The sequence below is a fragment of the Rattus rattus genome, chromosome 18, assembly GCF_011064425.1.
Source record: "Rattus rattus isolate New Zealand chromosome 18, Rrattus_CSIRO_v1, whole genome shotgun sequence".
Taxonomy (NCBI): domain Eukaryota; kingdom Metazoa; phylum Chordata; class Mammalia; order Rodentia; family Muridae; genus Rattus; species Rattus rattus.
The window spans coordinates 425,570-447,073 of record NC_046171.1 but is presented as its reverse complement, the minus strand read 5'-3'; the positions used below and the strand labels follow the sequence as shown (position 1 = coordinate 447,073).

Genomic DNA, 21,504 nt, shown 5'->3' with positions numbered 1-21,504 from the left:
ACAGGAGGACAACCAACCTACCACATCTCCTGTTTAGGCCATACAGGATGATGGATGAGCATGAGGGATGCTATCCAGGGCTAGGAGGGCCTGGTCATGTGTCTGTTTCAGGGTCAGTCAGATGCTGTGAAGGCAGTAGGTGCTGGAAAGAAAGCCAAGGCCTCTGTGAGTAAAGGTTGAGCCACATGGGGTGCATAGCCAGGGCTGGCAATATGGTGGAGCTTCGTGGGATACTAACATCATTAACTATGGCTGCCTGGTTAGTCGGTGGCTGAACATCTGGATACACTGGACCGTATCCCCAGCAAGGTCCTGGGGGACTGGTCCATCAGCACTCATGGCCCATGTATGTGCCTCAGCTGGGTGTCACACTTCGTTGAACTAAGGCCCCTTTCCAGGCAAGGTTGGTGGGGTTGGTTCCATGAAAACTCTTGTAGGAGCAGGAGGTCTCTCAGCCTCCCTTTCCTGGGTTCATCCACTCAGGGTGAGCCTGACTCCTGCTGGGCCTCTGTGACTCCTACCTCAGTCTGGAGAAGGGCAGGTGGGACCCCTTCCCCACAGTGTTGCCTAACGCCTTAGTGGCAGCTGTGAGGTTTTAGAGTGGGAGCTGTTGGGCGGTCAGTTCTTAACCCCATGACTATCAGCGGACATGGAGGGTCCTTGACCACATCAGGAAGCTTGGGGATTGGGAACAGTGAGTTCCTATCAGGGAGCACACACTTCTTCCTCAGGGTCTGACCAGAGACCACGGTGGGTGCTTCCTGCTATAATGTGGGCCCTGCCCAATTCTCCATCTCCTAGGCCAGTGGGGTGTGGTTTGACTGAAGTTCTGCAGTCAGCCTAGGCCCTGAGCCTTGCACACCTGGCTTTAGGTAACTCGCGTTTCTGTGTAACTTCGATCTGAAGAGTCAAGACACTTCTATGAAAAAATACCCAAATACCTATATACACCTGGTGCCTCAGGGCTGTGCCTAGACATCTACACACCTCACCGTGCACACCTGGCCCTGCTAGCACCCTGAGGCCTCTGTTCATCTGTCTAGCAAAACTTGTAGCTCCTCACCCATGTCTTTTCTTCTGATCCCTGAGGGAGACCATGAGGTGAGTGCCTGGTGCCAAGGGGTCAAGGGAAACATTACAGCATTCCATCTATATGTGAGGTGATAGTTGGGAGGTAGAGGGTCACACCGTGGGAACTCCCTGACACGGCTAGGTTCATGCATACTAGGTCAGCATGCAGCTGGGAGATGTGTGTGTGTGTGTGTGTGTGTGTGTGTGTGTGTGTATTTATATTTATATTTATATACACATATATATTTATATATACATATATATATTTATATATATGTGTGTGTGTATATATGTATATATATACATGTACATGCTTGCCCCTTAGGTATATGGGGTCAGAGAGTGAGCATTGTGCAGGGGTTCAGGGGTACTGTACCCATGACACTCTGCCCTCACTGATACTGGCCTCCTGCTCGCATGGCCTGCTGCAGCCTGCAGGAAGCCCTTAGGTACCTCAGTGGGACCTGAGAATGACACAGAGCTGGGGTCAACAGACTGTACAAGCAGCCATGCATTTGACCTTACTCTCACATATCCGAGTCTCAGAGCCTTGCCTACCCCGTGAATAACAACAGAGGCAGGTCCAATTTCCCAGGGAGCCTGAAGGCTCTTGGGAGAAAGAAAGTCCGTGGAGCCCCAAATTGTGCATTTGCAGCATACTCTGTGCAACCAAGACTCACAGAGTGTAATTGCACCTCTGAACCTTGTAGACCATGCTGGTAGGTCATGGAGCTGTTGGAGTGGGGGAATGGGGTTACTGTGAGGGTCTCTGCTGTGGTCTTGCTCTGTCCACATGGGCCACAGATGCTCCCTCCGTTGAGAAACTTGCAAGCTTCTAGCCGTTCTCGCCTCCGCTTATATCTGGTTCTTTAATCAAAGGAGAGACTCCGAACTGCGGCTGTTCCTTAGGACGCTTCAGTTAACCCGAGTTTCTGTTTAACTTTGATCCCAGGAGACAAGACCCCTCCGTGGAAAAATACCCGAATGCTTTATCTCTCACTCCTGGCAACCTGCGGATAAATATTGTGTGCACGGTGCTAGCTGAGCTGCCCACAGACATTCCCTTCCTCCCAGACACACCAGATCTGACACCTGGCCAACTTGCTGGGGCATCCAGGCCTAGGGCTCAGGTGAGATGTAGGAGCCTGGAGAGAGTCTGCAGGAACTTATGGATATTCAAGGTTTAAAGCGTTTGATGCAATGGCTTCATAGGTGGATAGTCTGTGTAACGCGGACCACTGAGTTACCCATCTCTCCTCAGGGTTACACTTAAAAGCTACTCTCTGAGCAGTGTGCGTGCGTGCGTGCATGCGTGTGATAGAACCTAGGGCCTCACACACACCAGGCAGGTTCTCTGCTATCCGTGGTCACCCGCTGCTCACCAAGATGGCAACACTTCCAACTACCAGCCTGGAGCTCTCGCTCTTGGATGAATGTCTCCCTGCCTCTCCACCAGCCAGAGCCCCACCTTGTGCTCTGTATCTACGGGTGGTTAGAGCTGACCTGTGGGTGATGTCTGTTCTGTGAGTAGCTTGCTTGTTTCGCTTAGCGCGGTGTCCATCAGGTCACTCTGTTGGCACAGGACACGAGGTCCTTTGTGGTCAGTGCGACTTTGTGTGTTCAGCATCTTCTCTTCCTCATGTCCGTGAACACCCACGCGGCCTCTGTGTCTTGGCTGCAGCGAGCAGAGCTGCAGTAAAGCTGGGTTATGGGTGTGTCTTAATTCCTAAGGCTGCTGGTGATCAGCGGGGGTTTTATTTTGATTCTTTTCCTCTTTCTCTTTCTCTTTCTCTCTCTCCCTTCCTCTTTGTCTCTCTGTTTCTCCCTCCTTCTCTGTCTCTCCTTCTGTCTCTCATTTCCTCTCTCTCTGTCTCTCTCTTCCTCTCTGTCTGTCTCTCCTTTCCTGTCTGTCTGTCTCTCCCTCTCTGTCTCTCCCTCTCTCTTCCTCCCTCTCTGTCCCTCTGTCTGTCTTTCCCTCTCTGTATCTCTCCCTCCTTCTCTGTCTCTCCCTCTGTTTCTCTCTCCCTCTCTGTCTCTCTGTGTGTCTCTCTTTCTCCTTCCCTCCCTCCCTCTCTGTCTCTCTGTTTCTTTCTCTCTCTCTCCCTTCCTGTCTGTCTGTCTCTCCCTTATTTTCTGTCTGTTTCTCTCTCTCCCTCCCTCCCTCCCTCCCTCTCTGTCTGTCTCTGTCTCTGTCTCTGTCTTTTTCTGTCTCTGTCTCTGTCTCTCTCTCTCTTTCTCTCTCTCTCAGCTTCACCATGTTTCCCTTGGTGGCTGACCTAGATTCCTTCCCCGCCAGCAGTGTAAAGGGCTCCTCCTTTTTCTCCGCCACCTGTTGCTTCATGCCTAACAGATGTGAGATGGTGTGTGTCCCGCTGTGGGTTTCGTTTACGTCTTCGGCGACCTGCGATCTGGACCTGTGATCTGGACCGGTTTTGTGTTGCAGACCGTATGGGTCTTCTTAGAAATGTCCGCTCGGGTCTTGTGCCCATTTTTAAAATCCGGTTGCTTGCTTTGTCACTGAGCTGTGTGAATCCTGCATCAGCTCTGGGGATTTAACCTTCCCTTCCAGCCTGTGGGTCATAGCTTCTTCCTGCCTCATTTCTTGGCTGTCCTGGCAACACTGAAATAATCAGTCTTTGCAGGGCTTATCTGTGGTGGTAGCTTTTTGTCACTGTGGCCCATTGCCTGTTAAAACATCGTAGGGCAGGAAAGCGTCGTTTTGATTCACGCCCATATGCATCTCCATTGTTTATAGCCAGTGGTGAGGCACAGTCAAGGGTATGGCAGAGACAACCTGCTCATCCCGCAGGAGTGAGAGCAAGGGACCAGGGACAGGGCAGCCTTTAGAGACAGGACTTCAGCAAACCTTCTTCCCACCCATTCCTGGATTAGCCCAACAAAGAAGTCCCTTCATGATCTGGTAACCTCTCAGGAGCAGCACCATGTGGGAACCATGCCTTCCACTCAGGAGCCTGTGGGGGACATGGCACATTCAAACCATAACGCTTGCTTCCTTATAGGGGCAGTTGGGGTGGGATCCAGCAGAATGGACCTGGTGCCACTGAGACCAGGCAGCTCAGGCAGTGGGGGACAGTATGCGTTGTTCTGTCCTTGTCGAGGCTTTGGGATAAGATACTGACTGTCATGTTCTCAGCTCGGTTTTGTGTCAGGTTGTTGTGATGTTGAGCGTGACATTTTCTCCTGCGTTCTGGGTACCAAGTGTGATGCTGCCTGCCCTATTGCTGGGACAACCTGACAGAAGCAGCTCGAGGGAGGAAGGGCACACTCAGGCTCAGTCTGAGGGTGCAGTCCACCACAAGGCAGCAGGGGTGAGAGGCAGCAGGCGCCACACCCCCCGTCAGGAAGCAGAGAGCTGAGGTTCAGTTTGGAGGCTCCCGGATGGTGCCTGTTAGTGGTAGCGTGTATAAGCCATGCAGCCAGGATGCTGTGAGGGTGACAAGGTGAACACAGCTTTGATGGTAGAAGAGGCATGAGATTTACAATAGGGATAGATTTCAATCTATCTGAAACCCAACTATACTGGGTGTGTGTGTGTGTGTGTGTGTGTCTGTGCCCATGTGCATGCATGTGTGCACATGTACAGGTACATATGAATAGATACACACACACATATAAATATATATATACATAAACACATACACAAAGCATATATACCTATATATACAGTATATAATATATATACAGTATATTTATATACACATATATTATATATATGTATGTATACACCACACACACACACACACACACACACACACACACACACACACACACACACACTGTGAGGACCTGACAGCATTAAAGCCTATCAGAAATCCATTTCTGTTATTTATAAATTGCTCTGTCTTGCGTTGCTTCAGCCGCACGATGAGCGTGGGCAGTCTGTCATCGATCCGCCTTTAATTTCTTCCCGTGGTGTTTGTGGCTTTCACTGTCCAAGACGTTCCCCTTCTTGGCTAAGTTAGGTTTGAAGCATTTTCTTCTTTTCGGTGTTACTGTGTATGGAAATCGCGTCGAACTTTCCTTTTCAGACTCTGTGTTGCTGTGGATAAACGGTGATTTCTCTGTGGATGGGTGTGTTATCCCGTTGGTTTGCTGAGTTCATTTGTTTGTAATGTTATCAAATTTGGGGGGTCATAATCTGTGCACCAGTTATACACCAACCATCCATCCTCACAATAAGATAAATTTTTAAAAAGCCAAATTAGAAGCAGAAAGCATGAAAAGATTTGTTCAGTGGTTGCATTGGGAAGAGGGAGGAAGAGATCCAGCAAATTGTCTTCAGGTCCCGATGTGAGAAGAGAGCTTCAATAGAGGGCCAGGGGTGTGCACATCTAAGCAGCCCTGGTCAGGATGTGGTCCTGCCAGTCACTGGTCCACCATCTACTGGGTTGTAGTCTCGTCTTGCAAGGTAGTCTCAAAGATGTTAGGACAGTGTGAAAACTCTTTCCTTTCACTCTGATAAATATCTTTTTCTTCTCCCAGCATGGGATTCCTGGGGGGGGGATTCCCACTCCTTTGGGGCACATTGTTTCAACAATCTAACAGTCAGAGTAAAGGATACAAGAGTCTCTTTAGAGTTTCATTTCTACCCAGACTGTTGCAGAATCTTTGGGTATTTTTATTGACAATTTCCAACCTGTTTTCTTCTTCTTCTTCTTCTTCTTCTTCTTCTTCTTCTTCTTCTTCTTCTTCTTCTTCTTCTTCTTCTTCTTCTTCTTCTTCTTCTTCTTCTTCTTCTTCTTCTTCTTCTTCTTCTTCTTCTTCTTCTTCTTCTTCTTCTCCTTCTCCTTCTCCTTCTCCTTCTCCTTCTCCTTCTCCTTCTCCTTCTCTTCTCCTCCTCCTCCTCCTCCTCCTCCTTCCTCTTCCTCTTCCTCTTCTTCTTCCTCCTCTTCCTCTTCCTCTTCCTCTTCCTCTTCCTCTTCCTCTTCCTCTTCCTCTTCTCCTCCTCCTCTCTTCTCCTTCTCTTCCTCCTCCTACTCCTTTTCCTTCTCCTTCTCCTCCTCCTCTTCCTCCTTCTGTTCCTCCTCCTCTTCCTCATCCTCCTCTTATCCTCTTCTTCATCTTCCTCCTCATCTTCCTCCTCCTCTCCTTCCTCCTCCTCTTCCCCTACTTCCTCCTCCTCTATTTCCTCCTCCTCTTCCTCCTCTACTTCCTCCTCCTCTTCCTCTACTTCCTCCTCCTCTCTTCCTCCTCCTCTACTTCCTCCTCTTCCTCCTCCTCTTCTTCCTCCTCCTCTTTCTTCTCCTCCTCTTCCTCATCCTCTTCATCCTCTTTCTCCACCTCTTCCTCCTCATGGTCCTCTTCTTCCTCTCTCTTCTTCCTCCTCTTCCTCTTCCTCTTCCTCCTGTTTCTCTTCTTTCTCTTCCTCCTCCTCTTCCATCTCTTCCTCCCCCCAACTTTATATATATTTATTTATATTTATATATTATATATATACTTATATATATCTTATATGGATTTTCATAGTACTGGTCTTGTAGAATGAGATAAAACATTTTCTTTTCTCAGTATTTTGGGATATGTTTGAGAAGAATCAACGTAATTTCTTTAAATGTTTCTACAGAGTTCTCAAAGGCAGGGCTTTTTGTTTGCTTGTTTCGTTTTCTACAACTCGTCCCGTCTCCTCTCCAGCTGTGGGTCCATCCAAAAGTCTGGTTTCCTCTGTAGCTTTCCTATGTCCAGAAATTGGCCCCTTCCTTTGCTTTCCTCAGGCTCTGTCACAGCCCGTTCCGTTCCTGTATTCAGTGACAGCCCTGCTCTCCTGACCTCAGTCATGAGTCTCCCCCATGTTTTGGTCTTGGTCGGCTTTACAAGGTTCATCAGTTATGTTTATCTTTCCAAAGAATCGACTTTGCTTCCATTGATTTTTTTTTTTCCCCCTTGTGTTTTTTCCGTTCTTTGCATTATCGGCTTTTGTTTTTCTTCCTTATTTTTCTCCTCCTGTTTGCTCTGTGACCCCTGACCCCCACTGCCCTTTTTCCTAATTCTGCACATAATATGGGTTGTTCATTTGAGACCACTTGACTGCTAATGAAGTATTTATAGCTATAGATTTCCCCTCTCAAAGATTTTTTTAACTGCCCCACCAGTTTTTTTGGCAATATACTTGATTTTTTTTTCTGTTTCTAAATGTTTATTTTCTCATTTCTGTCTTGAGTTTTGTATTTACTGATTGTTTAGGACCGTGAAGTGTAATTTCCACAAATCTGTAAATATTCCAGTTTTATTTGTTTTTTAATGTCTAACTTGGTCCCAAAGTGGCTGGGGAGTATTTGTCATGTATGTTGAGGTTCTTCTGTGGCCTGACTGACATGTGTCTATCTTGGAAATGTTGCCTCTTACATCAGAGAGGAGCTCGGAGGCCGCTATGGCTGGCAATTCTATGCTTGCCTACAGATCTGGGGAGTCCTTCCTCATCTTTAGTCTGCCCTTCAGGGAGAGGGTGTTGGAGTCCCCCACTGGTATCATAGAACTTTCTGTCTCTCCCTTGTTCTGTCACTTTGCTTCGTGTATGTTGCTGGTTTCTTTCTGTCACAGCTCCCTCCTGTACTGATTCCTTTCCGTCCCCATACCTCTTGTAAAACATGGGTTTAAAATCTGTTCTGTCTATATAGCTACCCAGCATCCTCTCTGCACAGGTTGTCCTTTTTTCCATTTTAGCCTGTTTGGATAGAAAACGTTTCATTTAGAAAGCATGTGATTATAGTTTCTTCAATTACTTCATCAGTCTCTAAATTTGTGTGTGTGTGTGTGTGTGTGTGTGTGTGTGTGTGTGCATGCACATGCGTACTTGCGACTATAACCTGGACCGCATGTAGAAACTGGAGGACAACGTAGAGGTATCAGTTCTTTCCTGGAATCACAAACAGACTCCTTTACTTGCTCAGCCCCAATCTCTTGTCTTTAGATTGACATTTAACCCATTTACATTTATTGTAGTTGCTGCTTGAGGACTTCTGTCTCTGTTGTTGATACAGTTTGCATCCAAGTCCTCTGTTCCCCAGTTCAGACTTTACTCTCTGTTGAGATTTGTTTTCATTTTGTGTGTGAGTGTACATGTTTCACTTATATGTATGTGTGTGCACCGTATGCATGCCTGGAGCCTGCAAAGGCCAGAAGAAGGCTCTGGGTCCCCTGGAACGGTAGTTGTGAGCTGCCTTGTGGGTACTGGGAACCAAACCCAGGTCCTCTACAAAGATCAAGTGCTCTTAACTACTGAGCCATCTTTCTCTTACCCCTTTAGTTGATTTTGTAATGAAATGTTTAAGTTCATTTTTGATTTTTATGTATATTTTTACATCTTTTATGCATATGTAATTTTATGTATATTTTGTTGTGTGTGCGTGTGTGTGTGTATGTGTGTGTGTGGTTACCATGTATACTAGATTACTTCTAACTTGGATACACACTAGCTTAACTTCAGTGGTAATTCAAACACCCTACTCCCTTGTATCTTTGTCTCTACCCCTCCTTGAGATTCCTTGGCAACTCTCTCTTGTTTTTCAAAACAGTGTTTCTTTTTGTAATAGCTCTGTCTGCCCTGGAACTCACTTTGTAGACCAGGCTGGCCACAAGCTCAGGGTTTCTTTTTGTAACAGCCCTGTCTGCCCTGGAACTCATTTTGTAGATTAGGCTGGCCAAGAACTCACAGAGATCTATTTCTGCCTCTGCCTCTGCCTCTGCCTCTGCCTCTGCCTCTGCCTCTGCCTCTGCCTCTGCCTCTGCCTCTGCCTCTCTGTCTCTGCCTCTCTGTCTCTGCCTCTCTGTCTCTGTCTCTCTGTCTCTGTCTCTGCCTCTCTGTCTCTCTCTCTGCCCCTCTGCCTCTGCCTCTGCTTCCCAAGTGCTAGGATTAAAGGCTCACCCCACTAAGCCCAGCTCCTTGATTACATGTTTATACACCTGAATCCAAAAACAAAAACAATGTCGCAATCCTTTGGATACATTTAAATTGTATAGCAAACAAAAATGTGGTGTAGCCAGGTGATCTTGCAGCGGCCTGGCTTTAATGACGGGCTGTCCCTCTTCCTTTAGAAGGACCTTTGACGCTTCCGTGTGGTCACATGACTTCCAATCCCTGCCTGTCCTGAGATTTCACAGTGGAGGACTTGTTCTGGTGTGAAGGGCTCAAGGGAGCACTGACACCGATTGTTAGGGGTAAGGAGTCCACTAGAAGAGTTATTAATGCTATGGACAGACAGGCCTAAAAACACCAGTATGAGTTGGACTCTGAGGGGAATCAGGTCCACTAGGCAAGAGTGGGGAGGGCGGGGGTCCCTATCTGTAGCTTTTTTCATAACCTGTAGGCTTTCTGGTTCCTTTACAGGTATCAGGGAAGGGAGCAGGGGGCAGGCCCTACATAGATGCCCAGTCCCTAGCATTACATATTTGATGGCCGTAGCAGCATGCTAGTTTGTTCCAAAGATGCCGTTCCTGGTTCCCTCTGCCCTGCCATCTTTTCAGAGTCCCCCAGGAACTCACTTTGAAACATTTTCCCCCCAAAAGTCAAATCTTAAGACAGCATTAGCGCAGATTATGTATCAGTGGCAAACCCGGGTACCAGAAGGCAAGGGGCACCTGGAGTTGTCATCTCTGGCCCAGAACTCAGCCTCCCTACCTGAGCAGGAGCCTCTAGACTGGGAAAACAGCATTCACGAATGTGTGAATTAACTGGCTCATTCACATCTCAAGATACGCAACCCACTGTAGGGTGAAATAGCGTTCATTGTAACAGACATCTTTGGGGGCCATTTTTCTGTCCACTGAGGTCTGTGCGCTTGCGTATACACAGGAACAGGGAAATCGATGCTCACTTTCCATGAATGGCCTCAATCTGTATGTGAAAACTCCTTTGACATATTTCCTGTGTCCCCCAGAGAGCCGCCCTGCCTTTCTTTCCTGTGGCTACGTGCTTCTGGCATTTTCTTTAACACCCTGGGATAACTCTGCCCACTACACTTTTAAGGTGTTTCCGTTTCTTGCTTTAATGGCCTGCTTACCCTCTGGTGCATTGGTTTTCTGCCTGCGTATACTAAACACTGGTCCAGCACCTTAAGTAGATCTTGATCTGGACCCCTGAGATAGCCCTAACACCATCCTCAAGATCCAGGACCTTCCTCTTCAAAACAGGATCACATCTGAGCATCTCCTCAGGAGGACCAGGTCAGAAAATACCCCCCAGGGCCACTTTTAGATAATGCTTGACTGTGCAGGATTTGGGATATTATAGGGTGTCGGGTAGCATGTCAACGGTCTCTTCACTTGCTCAAGTCAGTTTTAGTCTTTCAGGCAAGGTGGGGAATGTTTTGTTCCATGTATTACAGATCAGGTGTCTGCCCACTCTGGGCTTGTGCACGCTCTAATTGCTACTGGGTTACAAAGTAACGTTAGGGAACCCGATACCTTTGAGGCTCAGGAAGGACCCACCATCACCCTGAGGTTGTCTCTTTCAAGTTGAACAGAAAAAGTGCTTAGGGGGGCGTCCTTAAGAAACACCTGCTTTGCTGTTTGTGCCTAGGGCACCATTCCTAGATACATATGTACCCATCTGGGCAGCCCTCAGACAAAGATCAAAGGGTGAGGGCTTTGATTTGAACTCTGTTCGACTTGAAACTGTTCATGCCTGGTATGGTCGCAATGCTCGTTTTGTACTTGTTGGCTGCTAACATCCCCCGCAGCCTTTCTGGGCAGTTTTTGCCGGATTCTTTTCTTTGCTGGGCTGTTGTGCTTCCCTCTGCTCTTTGCTTCTGACCCAACTCAAGTCTGCCTTCCACCAGAGACGTTCAGATTGCTGCTTTACCGGAACTCAAACTGTGCTATCTTTTTTTATGGTTTTTAGTGATCATGGTTTTTGTCGTTTTTTTTTGTTTTGTTTTGTTTTGTTTTTTTGTTTTTGTTTTTTGTTTTGTTTTTAAATTGTTGTTCTTTTTTGTTTTTTTGTTTGTTTTTCCTTTTCTCAGTTCTGGATTGGTTATAGTTTCTCAGTTCCGTGAGGACTCTGACTCTGGATATCTCTTAAAATGGTTCCATTCAAGGCTCCATAAAACTACCCTCCAAGGCCTCATTCCGCCATGAGTCTGGCATAGCTCATCTCCCGTAGCTCAGTGGAGCCAGGCCTAGGCGAATGTGATAAAACCCTCCACACTGACTGCTTAGTTCAAATAGCTCTTGAGCCATTTTCATGGCAGTTTAGACTGTCTTAGCGCTGCTTGGACGTGTCCCCTGGATTCTGCAGCTACGTACCCGATGTACCATTGGGTACCTGGGATGGGTCCAGCACAGAAGGTGTTCCCATGTCTTTACACAGCTGTGGCGTATGTTTGTATCTGAATAGACCCCAGAAATTGGAAGCAGGGAGAGACTGTCATAATTCCCTCTGACTCAAGGGAAATGTTTGGTTTAAACACCAGTTTCTCTAGAAGGTTCCACAGGAGTTGTTCTGGGAGATCATAGATAGTACACCTACCTGGGGTCTGGGAGCACCAGATGCACGTCGGCAGAACTCAGGCTTACGCTCTGTGGGGCAAGGCTGCCACGGCCTGAGTTCCACAGGATTTGGAGGCCGGAGAGAGCAAGGACCGGCTATCACAGCCTGAGCTTTGCACACAACAGTCCCAAGAGTGTGAGGGGAAAGCCAGTGGCCAGGCCAGGGATGGATGCACAGTCCCCAGACCTCGTCCCTGGGAGAGCCAGTTGGCAGGCTGTGACACCCTGGATATCAGAAGCACCAGTCATACAGAGTGAAGTCCCTGAGCTGCCCAGTAGATACAGACCTAGTTGGAGGCCTTTCTCCAGGGTAGGCAGACACCAGGATTGGCCAAGAGTCTTGCTGAAGGACGGGCTGTCTCCTACTTAGAGCTATTCAGTGAGAGAGTGTGCCCTCTTGCCCTGGGGCTGCTAGGGTCCCTGTTAAGGTTCATTTTTCTTATGATGTTTGCCATTACTGAGCCCTCGCTGAAGGCTAGCCCTTGTCAAATGGCTGCACCGTCTGCCCTCAATGTTCTCAAACCAGGTCCTACTTGGTGAGGTTGCCGGTGAAGAGAATGGTTCTGCTGGAGTCCAGGGAGGGAGTCTGTCAGGGGCTCTTGTACCGTTGGGAGCCTGGTTCAGTCAGTTGGGAGCATCAGACGTTCTTGGTGCTGGTCCCTCCAGAGCCAAGCCTTCCTGTGGCTTTGAGGGTGGGGGGATGCTGACTGCGGTTGGTTCTACATGGAGCTAAAGGGTGTGTGTGTTAGATTACAGACTTTCAGAACTATACCTGCTCACTTTAGGGAAGGTGGACTTCAACCACATAGGACACCCATTCCTGGATCTGAGTTCAGGTGAGCAACCAGACAGGCCTTAGCTTGCATAGGGGCCAGCCTCCTGCAGTAGCCCTCTGAGCTCTTAGAGCATGGCACAGGCCTTGCTGCTTACAAGGGAAAGAGTTTCCTGGCTTAGGCATCCATGCCCTCCCCCCACTCACCATTGCTGTAACCAGAGAACAGAGCCAGTGATCTTATGGCCCTGGCATTTGGCAGTTCTCTCGACGGAGCCAAAAAAGAATTTCACGGAAAGGAAATGGAAGAACTTGGGAAGAGCTCACTGCAGGACCCAGGGTTCATCATGTAACACACGGGTGCCTTCCAGCCGAGGAAGCCAGCTGCTGCAGAGTCCCGTGTGCTATGCTAATGGGAGAAACAGGGAGTTTTGCTATCCAGGAGGAGCAGAGTGGCCACATCTCCAGCATCCGGGCAGCATGCTTCATTTGGCTTTTCTAAACTTCAGTGCCCGCTGTGTGCTAGCATTTCCAGTGAGAAGGGAACATTGTAACAGTTGTGATTGTGTTGGATCACGGATTGCCCCGGGATGGCCTGCTAGTCTTCTCTGTTCTCTGCTAGAAAGTTGCAGACACGCAGTCCTTGCAGACCATGTCCTCACTGAGCCGGGTCCATTCTGCACCCGGAAACGCCATGTCTGGTCAGCATGCAGGGCTTAGGGAGCATGGGACAGGGTGAGGCTTTTTGGAGACCCTCGCAGTAGGTTGGGCTATGCGTGTGGACAAAGCTGTTCTTTGTCCCCTGAGAGATGTGCTCGATGGCAGCTCTTGACTTTTGGTTTCAAGGGGCTCGTTGCCTCGGCTTGTCCCATGAAGTTGAAGGTTTGGCATTTCCCACCTCCTAATCGTTAGCCCCTGGCCAGCCTAGCCCCACAGTGGGAGCCTGACCTGAGGCGTGGTGTTCTTGCACACATGCACACTCTCCGGCATGCCTGCCTCCAGCAGCCCCTTCGCAGAAGAGCTTTTGAGGGTGAACATTTCCCTCTGCCCAAGCGCCCCTTCCTGGGCTTTGTGATGCCAACGCCACCTGAGTGTCCTGCTTTAGGATAGGACGGGCTTGCACAGCTGTGTTCAACTCAAGATGGTGGGAGGACTGACGTGAGTACTTGGATCAGGTCACTGGAGCACATCAGAAGAGCTGTGAATCTGGGAGAGTCTGTACAGGGTAGTTGCCACAAGCCTTCATGTGGCTCTTCTGTGCCCTAGCATGTGGCAGACTCCCGGGAACAGAAATGGCCAAGAAAGAGCTGTCCTGCCTCTCTGTAACATGTCCCACCTGACACATCAGTAGGCTTGTGGAGGGCCAGAGCGAGGGTTTGATACGAACATAGAAACCGTAATGATTGAATGAAACCAGAGAAAGCTAACCTGGAGCCTGGCTATTCGAGTCTCCCAGGTTCGATTTATACTGCCTAGCTGGCTCCCAGAGCGGGTAGAGCTTCAGGCAGAGGAGTACCGTGTGCTACCTTCCCTCTCTTTGTAGTAGAGAGAGGTCTTCCTCCTCGTCTGTGCTTCTCCTGCGGAATCCGGGTCTGGAAGATGGGAGACTCCCTACCCCAGTTCCTCACACCCGTCTTGAGATTGCTTCGGCCTGCGAGCCCGTGGGGGTGATTTCATGGTCCGTGTCTCCCAGGATGCCGCTGGGTTCTGGTGTCCGGTGCAGCCACCTCACTGGATGTCCTTCTCTTTGCAGAGAATGTTGCTGAAGAGGTGGGGCTCCTGCAGCTCCTCGGAGACCCCCTACCCCAGAAGATCTCCCAAGTCGAAGACCCTCATGTTGGGCTGGCCTACGTCTTTGGACCATACTCCGAAAGTAGTCAGATGGCCCAGTATCACTTCCCCAAACTCTTCTTCCGGGACTTTTCGTTGCTGTTCGAAGTCCGGCCAGCCACAGAGGCCGCAGGGGTGCTGTTTGCTATCACAGATGCCGCCCAGGTGGTGGTCTCGCTAGGCGTGAAGCTCTCAGAGGTCCGAGATGGACAACAGAACATCTCATTGCTCTACACGGAGCCCGGGGCCAGCCAGACCCAGACGGGAGCCAGCTTCCGCCTACCTGCGTTTGTTGGCCAGTGGACACACTTCGCGCTCAGCGTGGATGGAGGCTCCGTGGCTCTCTACATAGACTGCGAAGAGTTCCAGAGAGTGCCGTTCGCTCGGTCCCCACACGGTCTGGAGCTAGAGCGTGGCGCTGGCCTCTTTGTGGGTCAGGCTGGAGCAGCGGACCCTGACAAGTTCCAGGTAACCTGTGCTGCCCTACTGTGTGCCGATCCAGGGGGTGGAGGGGGCCTTGGGGACGAGAGAAAGCAGGTTCTCCCAGTTGATGTTGACGCCTTCAGCGTGATCTGCTCCCCAACTTTTGTTGTTTGATGACTTGAAGCATCATGGTGGGCTTGTGTGAGTTCTCTGAGACCCCGGTCTGGAAGAAAGCTACTGGAGGCTACTTCTACCCAGGGTTCCATCCGGAGTTGATCCAGACTACCTTCTCAGGCATGAGCTGGGGCCTGTGGGAAGTTGCAGGCACTGAACTTACAACTAGGAGGGTGTGGGGTTTAGTCAGGGCTCAGTTATTCCTTCTGAAAGATAGGCACTCAGGCACCTTGAGAAAAAGTTAGCGAGACAAGCCTGGGCAGGGAGAAAGAGCTAGAGTTCCAGGTCCATTTGGATTATCCTGTTCCAAAACAACGATAAGAAAACTTACTCATTTAAAGCTAGCCAGAGTAGGGTCTTCGGCTGCAAACACAGATGAGGGAGCACCCTGCTGGCCATGGGGACAGGGACTTCACACAACCGCCCTGCTTAGGTCAGCCGTGGCTGCCTGTTCCTTAATGAAGACTTTGTGACAGTCACGTGGCACTCCCCCATGTTCCACAGGAAAGTCCCTCACTCCTAGGCCTTCAGTTCTAGTAGGAGGGCACTGCTCCTGGAGATCCCAGCTGGGATCCCAGCCTCCTGGGAACAAGTGCGTGGGGACCCTAGGCTGGCACTGACTCATGGCTCCTGAATTCAACCCACTAGCCATCGGCAGCTGGGTCGCCCCTGCCCAACCCAGACAGGGGTCCCTGTGTGTGTGTGTGTGTGTGAGGGAGGACATGTCCCCAGGGCACAGACACTCATTTATGACCCAGACAAGGACCTCCTGTTGTGAGTTGTGTTAAGTCCTAGATCCACAGCTCTCAAAGCTGACCTTCTGCCCTCTGGCAGGAACTTTTAACCCACGGGGTTCGAGAGCTATCAGGACTTTGTCATCAAACTGGGCCCCTTTGTGTTTTCCTTCTGATCTTCAAACACGATTCATCATTTCCAGAGTGGGACATTTGCGCCACACTGTCCCCGTCATTTCCCAAGGGGATGGCAGGCGCCACAGGCTCTGTGTGTCTCCTGCTTCAGCAGCAGAGCTGGGTGAGGAACAGTGAGCCTGAGACCGCAGAGGGCAGAGCCTCACACCCAGTGGGTGCTGATAGAGGGACACTACCTCCACCCCCATGTGTTTCTTGGTGTGCTTGTGAATACACTCCCCCCACCCCGTGCCTTAAATCTCCTTAGCAGTTTGTTGTTGTTTCTTTGATTTTTATTTTGGACTGTGGGAGTCCAGCCACTTCTTATTGGTTTATACAGACTCTTTATATTTGAAAGACACTTATCCCTGGCTGTGTATATACACATATTGTTTCCCAGCCTACCATTTTTCTTTTTCACTTATAAACCACAATAGCACTGGGGCGTTTAATGTGTTTCTTCGGTTAATGCGAGTCTGGAGAAAGCACCCACAACCTTTGATATGAAAAACCTTTAGAAGGAGGAAGGCTTAGCACATTCAGGGACCATGCTGGTTCTGTGAAGATCATAGGCTCCTCCCCAGCTGACCTCAGCAGTCTGACCCTGACTGCTCCTGGGGGCCAGGTCTCAGGATCTTTTGCACAGATTTAATCAGATGCCAGCTGGAGAGAGGGATATGTGCTGGAGGAGGAATAAAAGATAGTTGAGTTTAGCACAAGATGCTTGGAGACTTCGTGCTTAGCTCTCTGGGGAAGAGTCACTGTGCCCTGTGATTCACGACTTGACAGAAGCTATCCCAGAGCTTTTGGGAGTCGGGGAAGTCAGGGAACTGGAGAGCCAGTTGGATAGAGAATTGACTTCCTCTGAGTCATGTTGACTGAGAATGCTCTGTCCCACCTGCATCCACACACTGCCAGGGAGAGCCTGGCTGTGCCTCCAGCCTCCCAGGACTGGTCCTTGCTGGGTGACAGTCCTCAAGGAGTGTTGTCACTTGTCATCTCACCCGTCCTTTTGAGTTTGGTCATGAGCATTAGTCTGTGCTGTCATTTTCCTTAAAGCATGATTTCCAACGAGACTGTGCTTCAGTACAGTGCTGTTTGTTATCTTACGTGTCCTGTAGTTAGAATTCCTCTTGGCTTTATTTCCCTGCCAGAGGTGCCCCTACTTCTGTGTGGGGTACTAGGGTGGTTTAAACCTAGCGACTCACACATGCTGGGCCAACACTCCCCATTGAGTCCAGCCCTGCCCTGTTTGTCTTATGAGCTCCCCCATCTTCTTGGCTTAAGATTTCTTTGTGGTTCTCTTTCAATGCCAGCACCCCTGATCCCTGGTGTCTGTGACTCCAGGGACCCTGCTAAGTCCAGCTTCCCCGTGTTGCTCATTCAGCTGTGAGCATCTCATGGTCAACTTGCATTTCCTTCATCTAAAAAAACCTTTTCACGTCAAAAAAAAAACCAAAAAAACAAAAAAACTCTTGAAGCTATGAATTTTCCTCAGGGTGCAGCAGTGGCTCTACTATGAAAGTAAATGAACGGCTGGTGGTGGCAGAGCACACCTTCAATCCCAGCACTCAGGAGGTAGAGATAGGCTGTCTTAGTTAGGGTTTCCGTTGCTGTGAAGAGACACCATGACCATGGCAACTCTTAGAAAGGGCTACATTTAATTGGGGTTGGCTTACAGTTTCAGAAGTTCAGAATGTTATCATCATGGTGGGAAGCTTGGCAGCCTCCAGGCAGACATAGTGATCTAGAAAGAGCTGAGTGTTCTATATCTTAATCCAGAGGCAGCAGGAAGGAGACTGTCTTCCAGGCAGCTAGGAGGAAGGTCTCAAAGCCCATCCCCACTGGGACACACTTCCTCCAGCAAGCCACACCTCCTAGTAGTGCCGCTCCCCGGGCCAAATGTATTCCAACAGCCACACAGGCAGATCTCTGAGTTCAAGGCCAGCCAAGCCTATGAAAAGAAACCCTGTCTTGAACCCCCCCTGCTCTCCCCTCTACACTGCCAGAAAAGTAAATGATGTGTGTGCTAGGGCCATGAGGTCACCCCAGCCATCAAATTCATGGTATCAGACCTGCCAGTGTGAGAGAAGGAGCAGGCCGCAGAGATCAAAATCTGACCCCAGCCGTTCGGTCCCTGATCAAGGGACAATGGAGAACTCCTAGGTATCCTTTCAGCTCATCTTTCAGGCTGCTTCTCAGCAGTCTTTCCCATCGGGTCCTCTCAGAGTTTCCTCTTGTAAAGCTCTACAGACGTTGCTTCCATTCATCTGGAGTGGGAGGAGCCTGCGGTGGGCACATTGCTACAGCACATACACAGTTTCCTTCCTTGGCGTGTGAAGAGACCAAAGGAGGCTATCTTTGATGAAGTCACCTGTTGGGACCTGGTCACAGGAGGGAAGAAGACCTAAAGCCAGAGGCTCACAAAGCCGTGTGGGAGAATGAGTATGAAGGCAGTGTCCTGAGTCACCAGAGCTGTGAGGCATCAGCAAACAGAGCAGGTGGCATGGTCTGCAGCATGGGTCACAGGGCAGCAGCAACTGGCCATGCAAGGTTGAAAAAGAAAGGGAGGAAAAAGCCCTGATGACTGTGAGGCTGAAGGAAGAGGGGTGTGGCAGAGAGGCCGCCCTCAAGGCCACAGAAGACCCAGATACAGTATATGAGACAATACCAGCCGATAGCCCCACATTGTGCCTTCAGCCCCTGACCTCTGCTGGCTGGTACACTGCTCCTGCTCTAGCAGGTCCAGGTGAAGCCAGACAGTGTGTGTGCCTCCTCCTGATGCTGGCCAGTTTTAGTCACTTCCCCACTGTAGGGGTAGAAATCTTGGCTTGCATCTAGGCAAGCCATACCAGGCCAACACGGTTCCAATTGGAGAGGTTTATAGAAAGGACAAGACAAGGCAGAGGGATGAGAGAGAGTAGAAAAAGAGTAGAAGAGGAGACCGGCCATGAGCACGTGGAGAGAAGGGGGGAGGGGAACGAGGACAGAAGGGACAAAGGGGCAAGAGAGCAAGAACAGAGAGAACAAGAGAGTGAGGAGGGGGCAGGCAGCCCCTTAGTGTCAGGCACACCTGGCTGTTGCCAGGTAACTGTGGGGGTGGAGCTTAGACAGAATGCTAACACTCACAATCAAAGCACCATTGGTCAGTGTGGCAGGGAGAGCCTCATGTGGCACTCATCTGTAAATGTTGACAGTCCTCCCAGTTTCCAAGGTCCAGATTGCATAACTCTTGGGTCCAAGTCCATTAAATATTTGTGGTGGGTCTTAGGCCTTCTGACGTCTCCCCCATTCCAGGTTGGGAGGACTCCAGGCGGGGGTTGGAAAAGTCACAAGGGCAGGACTCAGCGCAGACCCAAGTCTTTCCTTTAGGCCTCTTCCAGATGCAGGCACCCAAAAGCCTTGGCAGAGCGTGGCACTCGCTGCCCACGGCACTGAGCCCGTCTGTGTGGAATGCCATGGGCCCGTTGGCCAAGACCGTCCGAGATTCTCCTGGCACCAGCATAGCCCCAGGGAGCAGTTTTCTAGTATTTAAACCCAAGTCCTTCTGACCCTGGCTGCTCTTAACGATCACCATGGTGCCTGCTGCGGCAGCTCTGAGTAGACTTCTTGGGATGTCCACTCTGTTCCCAGATGCTCTGTTGACCAGAAGCTGCCTGGCAAGAAATATGCATCTCCCTACCTGTAAATCCTTGTTCTCTGTGCACTGGGCCTCGGCCTGACTGGACATGGGTGCTACTAGCGCTCTCTCTCTCTCTCTCTCTCTCTCTCTCTCTCTCTCTCTCTCTCACACACACACACACACAGAGAGAGAAAGAGAGAGAGAGAAAGAGAGAGAGAGAGAGAGAGAGAGAGAAACACCATATGTTCCTTCTGCTTTCCTGGTGCTGGCTGGCTGGATCTCCCAGAATCCCCTTTGGACTAGATACAACCAATTTATTCTAAATCTGCCGGTCCAATACTGTCCTTCTAATCTTTTGCGGGGTACAAATACCTGTTCTGTTTTTCCCAACCTAGAGGCCTCCTGCACCTCAGATCACCATAGCATAGGGGACAGAGGTCACAGAGTCCCCACTGTCACAATGTTGGTCCTGAAGGGTCAAGCCTTGTTTCTGTGTCCCACTGAGGCCCACGGGGTTGACACAGGCCAGGACGTTCTGCTTGCTCCTCCCCAGAGACTCCTCTCCCAGGGCCTGTGTTTCCTGAGATGGGGTCCGTTGGCCTGAGGGGTTTGTAGAGAGATTCTTCTGCTCTCCACCCTCTCAGGTGCTGGGAACACTGAACTGTGGTGACCTTGGGGGGCGGGGAGGTGGGCAGCTGAGGGTAGAGAGCAAACAGAGGGACCTGTACAGTCTCACTAGTTTGGTTTAAGCTAGGGACACTGGTGTCAGGTCTCCATGCTACCTGTGTACCCCAGGTACTGAGGGCAGCACCTGGGAGGTGACGATCCCCGTATCCCATCTCATCTGTCACTGAGAACAAGTTCTCAGTCTGCTACCGCTGTTGAGTTTCATTGCCACCACCCTCCCACATGCCTGGGGATTGCTCAGTAGACACCGATGATGTCTGTGCTCCCCTGTGTATGTGAGAGCTGTCCTCTAATAGTTCTCTCCCTTAGGGGACACTAGATGTCACCAAATGCTGTGCCTAGTCTAGCATTGGTCCTTGGGCTGCACCTGAGTCTCTGGAGAACTAGTGCGGCTACCTGCCACCTCAGGGAAATGGATACAGGCGTGGGTCAGTGTGGGATTACAGGGACAGAGCTGTGGATAATGGGCATCTAGCTTAGCCGGTGGGGGCTGGATCATTGTTTGCCTGCTGGTAATTCTTGTCATGGATCTTCTGGAAAATACCACAGTTAGGTGGGGAGAATGTGCCCTGTCACAACACTGTACTGCTTCTGAGATAACTTGCTAACTTCTGGTTGGTAGCTATCTAAGGACTCGAAGCCAAACCACCTTCAGTGTGGGCCTGCTGGGTGGCTGCAGGTATGACTCTCAGGTGTGCACCTGGCCTGCTGGGTGGCTGCAGGTGTGACTCTCAGGTGTGCACCTGGCCTACTGGGTGGCTACAGGTGTGACTCTCAGATATGCACCTGGCCTGCTGGGTGGCTGCAGGTGTGACTCTCAGGGATGCACCTGGCCTACTGGGTGGCTGCAGATGTGACTCTCAGGGATGCACCTGGCCTGCTGGGTGGCTGCAGATGTGACTCTCAGGTGTGCACCTCGCCTACTGGGTGGCTACAGGTGTGACTCTCAGGGATGCACCTGGCCTGCTGGGTGGCTGCAGGTGTGACTCAAATATGCATCTGGTCTTCTGGGTGGCTGCAGGTGTGACTCTCAGGTGTGACTCCCAGGTATGCACCTGGCTTGCCCGTTGGCTGCAGGTGTAGCTGCATGTGTGATTCTTAAGTATGCACTTGGCTGTGGTGAAATTACCCCTCGTGTACATGCTTGCTTGTGGCCAGTGAAGGCCTTGCTCTGGCTGGAAATGACCAGACCAGAGTGGTTGTGGGGTGCAGGGCTCTCCTGAAGTCCACCTCCCTCTCCCTTACTTGGGTCCATAGTCATCTAGCTTCTTCACCTACCATAACCCACACTGTATATATAAGGCATGTGCAATTAGGTGTGTACACATAAGTGTCAGGTGTGGTAGTCATGCAGGCACGCATGCATACATGTGCGAGTGAGCGCGCGCACGCGCGTGCGTGTGCGCGCACACACACACACACACACACACACACACACACACACACACACACACACACACACACACACAGACTCTGCTGTCCTCAATCCTGGGAAGAGTTGTAGAATATGGGGT

General features: G+C 50.2%; 1 protein-coding gene across 2 annotated transcripts in view; it reads left to right on the top strand.

Annotated features, from left to right (window-relative positions):
• The window catches only part of Col18a1 (collagen type XVIII alpha 1 chain), a 61,339-nt gene that overhangs the window by 2,767 nt on the left and 37,068 nt on the right, over positions 1-21,504 (top strand). For both annotated transcript variants that reach the window (XM_032888739.1, XM_032888738.1), the window contains exon 2: positions 14,100-14,644. In XM_032888739.1, coding sequence (XP_032744630.1) covers positions 14,100-14,644 — 545 coding nt within the window. The remainder of the gene's footprint in view (positions 1-14,099; positions 14,645-21,504) is intronic.